General features: G+C 42.4%; 1 protein-coding gene across 4 annotated transcripts in view; it reads left to right on the forward strand.

Moving 5' to 3' along the window:
- The first annotated feature begins 7554 nt into the window (after nt 1-7554).
- The window catches only part of GNG2 (G protein subunit gamma 2), a 113892-nt gene continuing 105298 nt past the window's right edge, over nt 7555-16148 (forward strand). Inside the window, exon 1 of one of the 4 annotated variants that reach the window (XM_077909288.1) lies at nt 7555-7774. Coding sequence is in view for 1 of the 4 variants with exons in the window: in XM_077909286.1 (XP_077765412.1) it covers nt 7978-8209 (232 nt within the window). In the remaining 3 variants the exon portion in view is untranslated. Of the gene's footprint in view, nt 7775-7838; nt 8210-8714; nt 8808-16148 lie in introns of those variants that run through there. The other 3 variants (XM_077909286.1, XM_077909287.1, XM_077909289.1) reach the window with 3 other exon arrangements.

Here is a 16148-nt window from a genome sequence, read left to right on the forward strand (position 1 = left end):
AGGCTGGTTGTTGAGGGAACATGGTGAGCAGACATGACCTGACCGACCTAATGCCACATGTGCATACTTGTTCCACATGAAATCTACACAGAAGTCTTCCTTAGAATTCCTCTGGGTAATGAGGTGCACTATCTAGAATCCATACCAGATCCAATAGCTTTATCTCTTATTAATACCAAACCTCAAATACAAATAGTGAGTTTCTGTTATTCTTGCAAAGTTCGTTCACTTAAAGATTTAGCAAGCGCTGACTGCGTACCAGGTACCATTGAGACACTGGCTGATCTAGAGAAGCACAAAGTTATCTTCCTAGAAATTTAGGGGTAGGAAGGCGTTTTGATTTTCCCATCTGATGATTGTGAGAAATGATGAGAAATGGTAAACAAGCAAATCTGTTTATTCTGAACACTTTCACTTCTTCCTTAAAAACTTATTTTTCTCTACTGGCATCCCTTCAGTTATGATCATATATAACTTTTTGTCCCTCTTGACTATATTATTTGAAGTTGTTGCTGTCACTTCTTCTGATATAAAACCACTGATACAAATAAATAAATAAATAAATAAATAAAACCACTGATACAGGTAATCCTTAGGTAAGAACAGGTCATGTAGTTTCCTGCTCTTAAATGTTAGAATGCCAAGTGTGTTTATTGGGTACTGGTGGGGATTTTTTTAGTCATATTTATGCTATTCCTTTTTAGTTAGTATAAATCTACCTACTTTCTAGATGCAAAATTTGAGGTTGGGGAGTTAGGAGAAATGTACATAAATATTTTAGTAGCAAGCAAATGACTTGGCTGTGGTCTGGGTGAATTCCAGTGTTTTGAGCTGGGAAAGATGCAATGACAGCAACTGATCTTGAACAAGTAGCTCATTCTTTTCACTTGAAAACAAAGTCATAAAGAACCATGTACAAATAATGACAAACTTGCTTATCAACAAGATACTACAGGACTATATTAATTTTTTTAATTACAAATAAACCCACAAATGTTTGGCTTATAATATTCCTCCTAAAATTAATTTGTGTCCTTTACTTGGCACACTTTTGCCTTTATTCATACATGCAACAAATATTTATTGCATACCTACTATGTGCTATGCACTAAGCATTGAAGAACGCACTATAGTGTCAAGTAAGACATTACCTGTGTATTCTAGAATTCCACATACAGTAGAGGATAGAGAAAGAGAAACATACAATGACAATCAGGAGTGACAAGAACCATAACCAGGAGAAGCAAGAGCTGATTTGTGGAGGAAAGGGAAGGCTATGCCTAACCCAGCCATTTTCTTTAAAGATTTATTTGTTTACTTACTACTTGAGAGAGAGATCTCATGAGCGACTGTGGGTTTGGAGGGGAGGGCAGGAGGGACAAAGGGAGAGGAAGGGAAAGAATCCCAAGCAGATTCCCTGCTGAGTGCAAAGCCCAATGTGGGACTCCATCTCAAGCCCCTGACATCAGGACCTGAGCCCAAATCAAGAGTTGGATGCTTAACTGATTAAGCCACCCAGGCACTCCTAACCCAGCCATTTGTTTGAGAAAATTGTACATGTGAAATAGTAATTTCCCGAGGAATCATATTGTTTATTTTTGTCAAGTCAATAATTTGAGATTTCCGCATTTACCACACACCACCTAATTCTTCTCTGTTGAAATTTCCCTGCGTGATCATACCAATGGTACTTATACAATGTTGAATAATTTCTTATTAAGATAACTGATATCATTTTGGTAACATTTCATAGGAAGTTATAGAAAATGTTTTGCATTACTGAAAATGCACGTTCAAGTGTACAGATTTGTAAGTAATCAGTTGATAAAACTTTACAAGCACTTTCTACATACGGTGGGATTTCATTATCATCTGTGCAAATAGTGGATTTTCACATTGGTTTAATAGTAGTCAGCTAGTACCTTCAGGGTCTGTCCCTTTTCGACATTGGTATCACATTTTCCATCTTGCCGGGGCTTCTTATTTTCCAATTTCCGAGGACATTTTGAGCGTTATTGTAAGCAGCCGTGGTGGTTTGTTTGCACATTCTCTTAGAATTGTGTAAAATGTACATTCTCGTGTTTTCACAGTGGTCAGCAGTACTCATCACTGTCTCCCGCAGGGCCTAATTGTTTAGATTCAGTTAAAGTCAACAAATGGGTACTGAGTACACGTGACACGCCGAGCACTATGGAACATGCTGGGCAGCCAGAGAGGCACAGCTGTTGTCCTCGGTGCCCAGTCTACTTAGTAGACTCAAGTGGACTCTGTGGGAGAGACAATGTCACCATGGAACACTGAACACCCCAATGGCTTCCTCAATGCCTGTGCTGCTGCTTCTGAAATTCTACCGTAGGAAAATTCAAAGTGCAAAATCAGGAGAAAAACAGAGCTGGAGGAGGGGACCAAGGTCATAAGCCACCTGTGAATCTTCTTTACAGCCAGGAAATCAACAAAGACACCAAGACAGAGGCCTCCAAATGTTTTCCTTTGTTCTCCAGCCTTTGTTAACCTATTTACTATTGAAATACATCGCTCTCTCTGGTTGACATATCTGGCCCAGAAAAATCAAGTGTGTTGCCTTTCTGCCTTGCCTGCAAATGATGAGAGTTCTTACTGTATCGCTTTTCTTTCAAGGCACTTCAAAATAGTCTACTTGTGTGATGTTAATCTCATCCATCCGTAGCCTTTAATTCTCATACTCCTTTCAACAGTCGTTTTTCCAAGGCTTTGCGGTGCACCGTGTTCTCTAACCTCTGTCATACTTTGTTGCTGACTCCCACTTCTTGATCCTGTTGCTGGCTTCCTGTTGTCCCTGATTTTCTGTGTGGATCTTCAGAGACTTTGGAGAGGGAACAGGTTGTATTTTGCAGAACTGCTGTTTCTGTTTTTAGGGTAACAATGCATTTGGTTTAAACTCTTTCATCAACCCCTGTCAATGGTCCAGCCCCCACTTCTGCTGATGGAAGGTCTGGAACATTTTCACCTTCTGGGAAGACCAGAACTGCAGACACATTGCAGGCAGTGTCCACCTGGGGAGTGTCTAGCCTTCTTCAGCCTGGCCAGACTCCCCGAGTCGGGCTCCGCATCCAGGCCTCTCTGACTTACTTCCAGCTCTGGCTCTGCCTCCCTCTCCATCTCCAGGCTGCTTCCTTCCTGCATCCCCCCATACCTGGAGTCTTCTCTAGCTTCTGGGTTGGCCTCCTCCACTGCCAGCTTCCAGCAACCATCGGCCTCCCAACCCACCCCCATCCTTCCCATCAATAGTTGTGTTTGTTTTCTCATGAGATGTTAGGAAAGCAAATTTCTAGAACTCATTCATGAGTGACAACCTCCCCAGGGCTGGATGCCTGAAACATACACATATATACCTATGGGTTAATGAATGTATATATGAAATTTCAAGCAATATCAGAGAAGTATTTGGGGCAAATCATCCTATTCCACTTAATCTGCTCATGAGCACTGCCCAGGCTAAAGGGAAAGTAGACTTCTTGCCTCTAGAGGAGGACATTTGATCCTCTAGGGGAAGCCCTTGGCCACTACTATGCAAACCCCTCATCCTACTAGCTTTTCTGCTGGACCATGCAACAGGGACTGCCATTTCTCATTAGTGAGGGGCAGCCACTCTCTCTTCAAGAAACGCTCCTCTCTCTGTCTCCTTCATCCCCTGACTCTCTTTAAACCAAACATGATTCAGTCTTCTTGACTCCTAACAGCCAGGGGTAGGCTCAGATCCCTGGGCAGAGGCAAGGAGATCTGAGTGGGACAAGATTTATTAACATCTGCATTAAACCTTCCGCCAGGTTCACTCTCCCTTCCTTTGTGGCAGCCCACATGTGCACTCCAGGAGTGGCTTTTCTGGCACGGTTTATGGCTCCTGTCCGGTACAATAGAATGAGAAACGATAGGCATCCAAACTGAGACATGGACAGAAAAGTAGGGAGGGCCTTGTCAGAGAGTGCAAGTCAATCTAGTAAAGAACTAGTAGGCATGGCGAGGGCGGGGGAGAGAGAGGAACAATATTGTCAAGAGAGTGGAAAAGAGTTTGGGGATCTGGCATATGAGAGCCTCTGGGACAGCTGCGAGTTGGCAAAAACTGGAGCGTGCAGGAGGGAATGTGAAAAGTGTTTTTGGCTTATAAATTAGTCTCTTTAAAGTTCATCCAGAAATGCAAGTAAAGAACAGCTTTCTTTCCTTTTTTTCTATTTCTTTTTAAAATTTATTTTTTAAAATCACTTTTTGTTGCCAGATTGTGCTTCCTTATAAGCAAGTCAGTGCAGACATAGAACTGGGATTCACCTATAACAAAAATTCAGAATTTGGCATGCAGGTACCATGATTTTCTGCAACTTGCAAAAAAAAAAAAAAAAAATCAAGGGATTATTGTCTCTTATCCCATGACCAACTTCTCATATGGGAGACTTCCCTTTTCTTCCCCTCCCCTGCACCCAGAGGAATACAAAGGCAGATTTGGAATTTCTGCCAATGATGCCTTTTTATTATCCAAACAGCAGTTCCCTACCTGCTCTGTGACAAGCAGAGATGAAGAGCACATGGGCCTAACTTTAAGGGGCTCAAATAGGAACAGGTGAGGTGGACATATGACAACTTATGAAGAAAGTCATGCAGCTTACACTGACATGGAGCTAGAGGCGAGGCACCGTGCCCTCCCCGAGCAGGAAACATGGGAACACCGGGCACTGCCTGTGTGGTCTGGGGAGGCTTCTGAGTGAGGCTGCGTCTGAAGGGATGAGGAGGGGTTGCCAGCAGGCAAGATGGAAGAAGGAATAAGGGCATTTCAGGTCAAAGAAAAGAACATGGTCCCATTAGACACCTGCTATGGAGGTGGAGGTGGGCTGGCAGCAGTTTGTATAATATGAGAGTGTAGTCAGGTGACATTCTGGAAGGCCGTGTGTGTCGGGCAAAGGAATTAAGACTACTGTCTTGTAGGCAATGGGGAGGGGAGATAGTGACAAAGCTCCATAGGACAGTGACAGTATCAACTGCTCATTTTAGGAGTGTATTTCTAGTGGGCATAGCTTAGGAGAAAGATGGCGGTAGAAGGACAAAGTAAGGAGTCATGCGGTCACATGGGGAAAGCAAAGCGTTTATGTAATAAGACTGTGGCAAGGAAATAGAGGGGAGGGATTTGCTCAAGGGGATAGCTTGGTGGTGGGGGCGCAAGGTTGAGGAACTTTCAGACACTGCGTAACAAAGACAAATGATTTTGACAGCATTCTTCCATCCCTTCTGTGGGCAACTGGTTTGTATTCCTCATTAAATGGACTGGAGAATATAGGTTTGGTTGAGGCAATATATAAAATTTGGGGAATGTTAACTTCAAAGGACATTCAGCTAGAATGTACAGTAATGCAGGAGAAATGTCAGGCCAAAATGATAGCTTCTTTATGGTCATCAACCTCTTCTACGTGGTAGATGTAAGAAATAGAAGGTAAGAAATGTATGAAATATAATGCCTATAAATAGGACCCTTGATGAATGGTTTTTGTGTTATGCATTGATAAAATGCAGCAAGGACAGGCTCATATTTAGTTACTGATGGCATGAACTGTTAATGGTGAGATGTAATTATATCTCCTAAGAAATGAACACTTAGGGTGTCCTTACCATGCTTATGTTAAGAGATCTGAACTGGATTAATCTTGGCCAGGCCACACACTCATATATTTTCTTTCTTCTCCAGCAAAAGGGGCTTTTAGGAACAGTTGAAAGCCATGACAGAAAGAGACAATCTCAAAATCTAGTTTTCAGCTGTGAAGACAGGTTGGTTGGTAGTTCACAACAGCCAAGTGAACCTACTATGAGTTTTCTTAGGGCCAGAGGTGGAAGAGCTAATCAGAAGGCAACAGGACAAAAAAAAAAAAAAAAAAGAAGGCAACAGGACAAATTCCTGGCTGATTTCATTGTCTGAAGGAGATTTTCCTGTATAGATGTAAAGGTAAGTACCAACCACTCTCTACTGGTTGAGAGTATGTGAGAAGGAGAGAGAGAAAGAGAGAGAGGATAAAAAAAAGGAAATAAAGAGACCTGTTGGAATCCAGAGTCAACACCAAAATCCACTAGTCTAAAATTAACCAGAGATTTGTTTCCATAATCTTTCCAACCATTAGTAATTGTGCTGCCTATTTTCTTTTAGGCCTTGTATCACATGCATTGTATTTAAATTTTTATCTAAAAGTTTTTGGTAACCTTTGACATGAAGATTCCTGATTTGGAGGTAATTCATGTCTGATTTTCATTGGGTTGCAGGACGCACTGGGAATCTATGTCCATTCTCTGCCCCTACTACAATTCTGTTTGCTTGTGGTTCAAAAGTAGTTTCTTATTTACAATCTTAAAACAATTCTTTTTATAATTTTCTGATGTTAATGAGTCGATATTAGGGTCCTTTTTTGATAAAAAGATTTCCAGAAAGAAAAGCAAACTCTGTTCATGGAACATCCAATCAAAACACGGGGTATTCTGGGAAGGTCTCAGAACATTTCATAGAAATTAAGTTCTGTACCTTCCAGGTGAATGTGCTCAAGGTGGGTTAGGAAGACCTGCTAGAGGATTAAGGCAAGAATGGATTTAAAGAAGTGGAGTTGGGGAATTAACTCTGTTGCCTGGGGAGGATTAGCTTTCTAGGCACTAAAGCCTAGAGAGAAGTTTAACAGCACTGCCTGGATCCTGGAAAGATTTTACCCTGCCCCCAGGCCATGTTTAATCTGTAGCTTCCCCAAAGCACATTGTGTTCATATTGAGGGGAGAGTGACTCCCAAACTGAATAAATTGTCACCGAGAGCACTGGGGGCTTAGTGATGAATATACTAACTGTGGGGCATCCAGAAACCAAGGACAGGTCCTGGTGTGACTGCTGCCTGTCAAAGTCACTGCTGTCTCTGAGCTTCCACATCCCCTAAGAATAATAAGAGCTAATATGTACTGAACACTTCCTAAATCTCAGAGAACCATTAGCATTTTGTGTACATCTCATTTAATCCTCACATTCTGCTGTGGGACGTGACTATAATCCTCTCCATGTTGCAGATGAGGAAATCAAGGAACCCACAAGTTAAATAGTTTACCCAAGTTCATATGGTCAGTAATGACAGCTTGGGTTCCAGTCCTGGTGGACAGACGCCCTTTCCCATAACATCACACCACATCCTAAAGTGAGGGGAAAGGACTAGAGGATTATGAGGGTCCTTAGAGCCCTACCAGTGTGAGTGAGTGTGTGTGTGTGTGTGTGTGTGTGTTGGGGGGAAGGGGGCAGAGATCTATTTGTAGGCTAGGAACACACAGCATTCAGCTCTACCCCATTCCTTCGGACCACGGAGAATCTTTTGGGACTATGTCTTCACTGCCAGGCTACAGGTAGCCGTGCAAGACTTGGTTTAGCTCCCGTGCCCCACAAGGATACTTAACAGGGCCATTGCTTTCTGAGCATGTGGGTTAAGCAAGATCTCCCTGGTAGTGGGACCTTGGAGAAATGAAGCTGCTGGAATGTTGGCCACAGAGCAAAATGCTGCAGCAAGAAGCTGCAAGCTGCAGGCTCCCAGCTAGCTGTCTTGAAAGGGACCACAGTAAATCAGGAGCAGCCACTGAGGCTGCTGCTGGATTTCAGGGCCAGGACCTGGCCAGGGGCTGTGGACCCCCAAAGCCAAGAGCAGCAGCCTCACCACCCCCGACTGGCGGGGCCAGGCGAAGACGCTGACTGCGCCTGGGGAAGGGGCCACTAAGCACTGGCTCTCTGGACGCTGCTGTGGAGGTGAGGGGGTGACAAGGGGAAGGAAGGAACCAGAGGCCCCAGAGGGACTTGGAACAAAGGGGGAGTGGGGTGCTGGGCACAGTAGGGTGAGCAGCGCGGGAGGAGGAAAGCGTGAGCTTGAGGGAGAGGGGGAGAGGAAAGCAGCGAAGAGCTACCAAGAAGGGGAGGAAGTGGGAGATGCGCCGCTTCCTGTGGAAAGCACGATGACTGAAGACAAAGCTGGGTGGGGACTAGTCCCTGGGCTGCAGGCGCCGCGGCTCCACACGCACAGCGCGCAGCGGCGGCCGCTCGGTGGCAGCTCCTGCTCCTGCTGCGCTGGGCGGGCGGCGCCGGGCTCGCTGCTCGCTCGGCTCCCAGGCTCCCGCACCCGCACCCCGCACCCGCACCCGCACCCGCACCCGCGCTCTGCCACCGGCCGCCGGCCCCCGGCCCCAGGTAAGGGCGCCGCTCCTCCGCTTGCTCCCTGCTCGGCCGGGAGCACCACGCCTGCGGGGCCAAGGGCAGACCCGGACTTCGCTTCGGGATTGGGGAAGGGGTCAGGCTGGGCTCTTGCAGAAGGGCTCTGGAGAAGGACCAAACGTGCGGCACGTTTGCTTAAAAAGAAGGCTCATTAGCGCTTAGCTTTGGCGATTCTTGGGGGAAACACGCTCGATGGAAGAAGCCGGGTGCATAGTTCTCTTGAAAGAAAAGCAGGGATCAGTTGAAATCAATTGGGGCTGAGGCTGTGGGCTCATCATCTGAGCGTTGCAGTCTCCTGGTTTTAAGGGTGTAAGTGGTGGAAAACGTTATCTTTCTTACATATTGGACTGAGGTGTCTCTGTTCTGCCAGTATAGTGACTGTGATTTAGCTTTTTTTTTTTTTTTTGCGGGGGGGGGGACGCGGTTAAATCCTTTTGTGCTCAGAATTTGCCAACAAAGACTGGAATTGCGTATATGAGGGGCAGTAGTTACCGTTTTAAAAAAAGGTGCCTTCCTCCTTCGGCTCTGTGCAGCTGCTTTCAGGATAGCCTCAGAAGCAAGCTACCATTTGCGGGTAGGTCTCCTCCTAAAGTTGCATCCTTTCTCAAAGGAGCGTGGGAGGTTTAACTTGTCCAGATTCAGATATGTATGGATTTGATGCTTATGTAGATTTTATTCATCTATAGGTCAAGATGCATATTAACCTCAGTGAGGGATAAAATGTACAAGTGGAGCTGGGTTGTTTCCTTACCTTTATACCCCATAAACAGAGCCAAGTAGTAAAATCAGAATGTGATTTTGTTCTTTGGTTCTCTTGAGCAATGGATCCTGTTAATGAGAGTCCATGACCATGACTTGTTCATATTTATGAATGATATGTGAAAGTACAATAAAGAGCTCTAACAGATTGAAAATGAAATTGGAAGATTTCTTTGGCAGGTTACGTAGCAGGAAGAGTTTACTACCCAAGTGAAGAAATGATTTAAGAAATTAACCTTTGTGTCCAACAGAAAGTGTGGGTGAGCAATAAATGGTCATTGATAAAAGGTTTTTTCTTGAATTTTTAGAATGAAAGGAGATAAATTTTCAAAGGAAAGAAAACTGCTTACAGTGGAGTACAAAAGAGTAAAAAGGTCATATTTAGACACTCATAAATTCTCAAAATGTAGGTTTTTTTAAACACTAAATATGCCATTGAGAGTGTATATGCTTCCTCCTTTATCACCATTCTCAGGAAGAGCTGTAAGGTCTGTTTTTTAGTGCCATCTTTCTGAAATTGATTTGGCGTCTCAAAATTTGTGATGTAGCAGCACATTTTGAGAGATAAGAATCTTTAGGTACTAAAGAAAAAATATCTACTTTTCTGAGGTTACTTATTAAATTAAACTTGCACTCTGTCTAAGGGGCAAAAGATTGCTGGTGTTGAAACCATGGAGTTTCCCTGTGGACTCATTGAATTTAATCAAACCTGTAGGCAAGATAAGTCATTCTGTGTATTTCACAGTTGCACTTCCCATTTCCCTCCTAAAGTATTAAATATGGAAAGATAATCTTCCACAGACGAGATATAGGGGTTGATCTTGGATCTGAAATGCCGCTACTTGGAGTTCCTGACTGAGCCACCTATCATTAAACGAAGTGGAAAGTTGGGAAGCTGGGCTGTATGAGGATGGGGCTCACCCCTTGGTACTTACTTATCTACAGGCTGTGTATTCACTAGATTGTGCCAACACCCTGCTTTGTTTGGGAATGTGTAGACAATCTGCGTTGTTCTCTGTGTGTGTTTCACAAAGAGTAAGAAAATGAAACCTTGGCCCTTAGGCACAGCAGAGTCAAGAGGGCTCCCTATTCTCTTTCACAAAACGGTTAAGAGCTGCCTGTTTTCTGTACTGCACAAAACATTTCCTTAATTGTTAAATTCCATCTTGAAGCACAACATGAGTGAGTAACAGCTGATCAGTAGCTGTGATGGTAGAAGGTTTAGGAAAAAGATAAAAATGCTTCTGTGTTATAAAATGAGACTGTTTCCACTTGTTCTGGCCATATGGAATATTGAAAGACATAATGCTTTTGCCCAGGGTATTCAGGAGCTTTTGAGGGAGTCGACCTACACTGAAATTTTAATCGTACTTTTTTTTTTTTTTTTTTTTCTGCCATATGGCCAATGGCTGAGTGGAAACATGACTCCATTATTTCATGGCCAGCCCTGGGCCTCATATGGTGGGCACACAGTGAATGTATTTGGTTGACTGACTTTTTCAGCCTACTTCAGAAGGCAGGTCTAACTTTTAAGTATAAAAGCTCTATCATCAAAGCAGAAAGCCAGTTCAAAAAGACAACTTATGGGGTAGAATAAAAGAACATCATGGAATGAAAAGAACACTGGCTTTGGCTCTGAGAGTCAGGCAGATCTGCCTTTGAATCCTACCACTGGTTCTTACTACTTGACCTGGTACGTTAACATTTAAACCTTAGTTTCTTTGTTGTAAAGAGAAGTTAATAGTACATAATCAAGGTTTGGGGTTTTCTTTGTTGTATTTTGTTTTGTTTTTTTTTTTTTGCTGTTGTGTGTGACTGTGTGAGTGCCTGCTATGAGTAGTAGGTACTCATCTGAGTAGGTACTCAGATGTCAGTTTTTCTTCCTGGGTGGTGAAAGGAAAAGTTAGCATATTCTCAACCTTTACCACTACCTCCAAGGTTCCAGGAGACTTTTTTTTTTCCCCCCTGGAGTAAAATATGTATAACATAAAATTTCCCATTTTAATGATTTTTAGATAAATTTTCTGTGGCATGAAGTATGTTGATGTTGTTGTATGACTATTACTACTTATCCATCAGCAGATCTTTTTCATTTTCTCAAACTGAAACTATTCCCATTAAACAATGACTCTCCATTTTCTCCTCCTCACAGCCCCGAGCAACCCACTATTCTTTCTGTCTCTGAGTAGGACTACTCTAGGTGCCTCACATACATGGATTTCTATGGTATCTGTCTTTTTGTGGCTGGCCTCATTCACTTGATATCATGTCTTCAGAGTTCATCCATGTGGTAGCAGGTGTCAGAATTTCCTTCTTTCTTTAGGCTGGGTGATATCCCATTGTGTGTATATGCCATGCTTTGTTTAGTCATTCATCTGTTGGACACTGGGGTTGCTTGCATGTTTTAGCTATTGTAAATAATGCTGTTATGAACATGGCTGTACAATTATCTGTGTGAGTCCCTGCATTCACTTTTTTTTGAGGCACACCCATAATTGAATTGCTGGATCAAACTGTAATTCTGTTTAATTTTTTGAGGAATGGCCATACTGCTCCCCGGTAGCTCTACCATTTTACAATCCCATAACAGTGCACCAGAGTTCCAATTTCTCCTCATCCTCACCAACACTTGTGTTTCTTGGGGGTTGGTTTGTTCTTGACAGTAGCCATACTAATTAGGGTATGAATTGGTATTTCTTTGTGTTTGCAATTTTCCCTAAGGATTAGTGATGTTGAGCATCTTTTCTTGGGCCTATTGGCCATCTGTATATCTTCTTTAGAGAAATGTTTATTCAAATCCTTTGCTCATTTTTTAATTGGATCATTTTTCAAGGAGACATTTTTAAATGGCAAGATCTCTTGACATAGAGTGTCCTAAAGATCCTGATTATAATATTTGAAATTGGTCTCCTGCATATACCAGTATTATCCCTGCCCAAGTAAAATACTTCTCTCAGGAGTAACTTTTAAAATCAAAAGGAGAGAGGCACCTGGGTGTCTCAGTGGTTGAGCATCTGTCTTTGGCTCAGGTCGTGATCCTGGGGTCCTGGGATTGAGTCCTGTATCAGGCTCCCTGCAGGGAGCCTGCCTCTGCCTCTGCCTATGCCTCTGCCTCTCTCTGTGTGTATCTCATGAATAAATAAATAAAATATTAAAAATAAAATTAAAAAGAGAAAGTAAGAAAATCTGCAGAGCTCCTGATAATTGGTGATATCAAGAATCTGATAGTGGAATCCAAATTCTTATTCTAGACAGTCACATCAATGACCCTGCTGGTCAAATGTGGACCAGGCTACTGCAAAGGAGGCACTGGGGGACTGTTCCCACATCTTTCTAGTCTCCACTCATTAGATGGATGAGAAAGAATGCCCCAATAGTTGGCAGGGTTGGAAAAAGGGGAGAGAATCTAAAGTATTAAATTATTCTTCAGCTTATTCTAATGGAGAGGATTAACCTATGGAGAAAGGGCTATAGTAGTTAAACAACAATAGATTTCTGAGAGAGGCTTCTAGCAAAATGTGATTCTAATCTAAATTTCACTTTTGAAAATAGAGAATCCTTCTTAGTTTCATTTCCCACTATACATTTCACCCTTGATTCTGAAACTGATGAAGCAGGGTGTGAACAGGGCTGAGGGGAGTTGCGCAGGAATATGAAGGGTCTCTGTTAAGAGCAACAATATCTGAGATTTATGGTGTGGGTATGGAGGTTGACCTTGAATAGTTTGAAGAGCTCCTGACCGATCATAGGTGAGTTTCTTGTAATGCAGTCTTTGTGTGTGTTGGTTGGTTGAGTAATAAACCCCACTTTATTTAATTTGCAAATCTATTTATTCTACAACTAGTGGGAGGATCCATGACTGGCTTTCCAGATCCAGGTGGAGAAGGGAATTAGAACTGTGTTAAGACTTAGTCCCTGGCTTGTGGCCTTCTAGAATGGTACAACTGAAAATGACCTGGGGATGAGCCTGGTGTGTTTCAAACCCTCCATGATGGATAATAGAAGAGGTCCAGAATTTAAGTTACCTTTTTAGAGCTGCACAGATGATTGATACCTTACCCCCAATTCAATCTCCATTTCACCTCCTTTCATATTAGGGCAAATGGACAGAGAAAGCCTTTATACTCGGGATGTCTAAGTGGCTCGTTAGTTTAGCGCCTGGCTTCGGCCCAGAGCGTGATCCTGGAGTTCCACGTTGGGCTCCCTGCATGGAGCCTGCTTTTCCCTCTGCCTGTGTCTCTGCCTCTCTCTCTCTCTCTCTCTCTCTCGCTCTCTCTGTGTGTCTCACATGAATAAATAAATAAAATCTTAAAAAAAAAAAGACAGCCTTTATATTCTGTCACTTTTAAAATTATAAGATGAAATTATTTTGTTTAAAAAGTAGACCATATTGGGGATCCCTGGGTGGCTCAGCAGTTTGGCGCCTGCCTTTGGCCCAGGGCGTGATCCTGGAGACCCAAGAACGAGTCCCATGTCAGACTCCCGCCATGGAGCCTGCTTCTCCCTCTGCCTGTGTCTCTGTCTCTCTCTCTCTCTATGTCTATCATGAATAAATAAATAAATTTAAACATTATGGTCTACTTTTTTTTTTTAAAGATTTAACATCCTATGTATGTATGCAGTTTCTGTGTTCAAAATTGTTCAAATGTAAAGATGTCACAGTGGAATTTAAGATTCAGATTTTCAAGTAAAAGCATTGGAGATATCTATACATTTCCCCAAACTCTTATGTTAAAGAAAATGAGTTATATTTAATGGGAGTCATTGTTCAGACACTCTCTAGGGGACTTCATTAAACACTAAAAAAGAGGGACCTCAATCTTAAACTCTAGTGATAACACATTTCTTAGAAATGGTTCCACTGTATACCAAGGTTTGAGATAAGACAGGATCAGCTCTTTTATCTCTTGGCAAATATATGTAAACAGTCCAGCTCTTAGTGGACAGGCTTGGGAAAACCAGTCCCTTGACCCCTTCCTCCTTGTTCTTTGGCCTTTCCTTGCCTTCCTGCCAGCCTGCTAGTCAGGGTCAGACCTTCCCACAATCCTCTCCTCAGGCACCTGGCACTCTGAGCTAAGGAAAAGGGTCAAGAACTGGCTTTACTCCACAGTGACTGCAACATCACAGGGCCATGTCTCTTCTTTGAAAACCCTTTTCTTCTTTTTTTTTTTTTTTTAATTTCATATTTTACTGCCTCCTGTGCATTTTCAATAAATCTATTAAACCCAACTCCTACCTTTATTTATTACAGATGGCCTCATTTCTATTTATCTTAGAAGGCATATATTACAGGCTTTCTCAACCTCACTACTTATCACCTCAAAATTTCTCTGTGCCTCCATTCATTCTCTTTCCCTGTCTTCCCAGGTCAAATTAACACACCCTTTTGCTCAAGCCAGAAGTAAACTCTCTACTTGGACTCTGCATTCCATTTCCTTTTACTTGGTAGAGGACTATGTTCTGACAATAATTCTATCTCTTTCCCATGTATTTGGTTTCTTCTCTTTATTGGCCCTTTTCTCTTTGCCTGCACATATGTTCATACACATAAATTCATACACATAAATTTAAAATTAAACCTGCTGCCAACAAAGCTTCTCATTGACTTTTATAACCTCTACTAACCTGTTCTCCTTCTACCTGTAGAGGCAGAAAAATAGTTTTCCCACTACCGTTCTAGGTTCTCATCTGGGAACCCTGTAACAAAAGGCAGACTAATAAGAGAAAAAGCAAATATGTTTATTAACATGTATACTTCTTGTATACATGGGACATAACCAGGGAAAAGTGAGTAACTCTCAAAGGTGGCTTAGAATTCAGGCTGAAATACTATCTTTAGCTAAAGACAGAGGAGGAAGAGTAGAGGAGGCCAGTTATGGGAAGATGACCAAGAAAAGCATGGTAAGTAAGAGTAAGATTTGGTGTGTAGACTTAAGTTCATACCTGTCTACTGATGAGAGTCTCTAGTGATTTAGTCCTCCTTCCCTTTCAGGTAGGAGAGGGAGGCACTCTTATAAATGGAGATTCCCTTTATAAATGTAAATTTCCCTTACACACACAGTAACTTCTACTCTGTTTTCAGAATTTCTCCTGTGTCTGTTGTTTCCCAAAATAGCCTACTCAAAATAATCCTTATGTCAAAGAGGCATATGTTGGGGCGGTATATTGTGCCACCCATCACAGGCCACTAGAGGCTCCCAACTTCCCTATTAACTCCTAAATTCTGCTCCCTAAAGATGTTTGTTCTTAAGACTTGATTTTTCTGCCACTTAATCTCTCCCTCTCCCTTGATCAAATCCTTTACTATGATTTCAGTCATTGTCACCATGCAGGTCAGTTCCAAATCTCATCCTTCATCCTGAACACTCATCTGCTATCGAGACGTGTACATCAAGCACCCTACAAATATTCAACCCACTGGAAATGAAACTCTCATGTCTAAATCAGTGCCATCATTGCCTTTCCCCACTCAAACCCAGCTCCTACCTGATTTCCTGACTATTAATGACACCTCATTCTCTCAGTCTTTCACTTATGAAAACTCAATTTCAGTTTTTTCTCAATGAACAGTCCAAGTTGTAGCCAGTCCCACGGCTTTTTGCATTGTCATTGGAAACACATCTTGACACTATCTACTCTTTTCCGTGTTGATAGCTGGTGTCTTAGTTCAGGCCCTCCTAACATCCAGCTGGGCTGGTTTGTTTGTGTTCTTGCTTCTCCCTAGAATAACTTTTCTACTTCCCCTTCCACACTTCATCCCAGTCTTATTTCTCCGAATAGCCAAATTCCATCTGTTCTGTAAGCCTCAGTTCAAATGCTACCTCTTCCTACCTCTTCTGTAAAGCCTTCCTTGGTACTTCTCTCCCCTCCTCAGTAAGAAACAATCTTTACTTCCCCTGAAAGCTTTTGTTTTTTCTTCACAGCAGTAAGCACATTCTAGTGTGTATAATGGCAATCTGCATTTTTTTTCCCTTTGGCTAGCTCTTTGAGGGTGATGGCCACACCCAATTCCATCTTTGTCTTCCTTATAGCACACAAATACAGTTTTATGGGAGGTTTTGGGTTTACTTGTTTTTAATTTTCAGCTTTATTGTGGCATAACTGACAAAAGGGTAAGATATTTAAAATGTACAGTGTGATGATTTGATGCACTTAT

Source organism: Canis aureus, chromosome 9, assembly GCF_053574225.1.
Source record: "Canis aureus isolate CA01 chromosome 9, VMU_Caureus_v.1.0, whole genome shotgun sequence".
Taxonomy (NCBI): domain Eukaryota; kingdom Metazoa; phylum Chordata; class Mammalia; order Carnivora; family Canidae; genus Canis; species Canis aureus.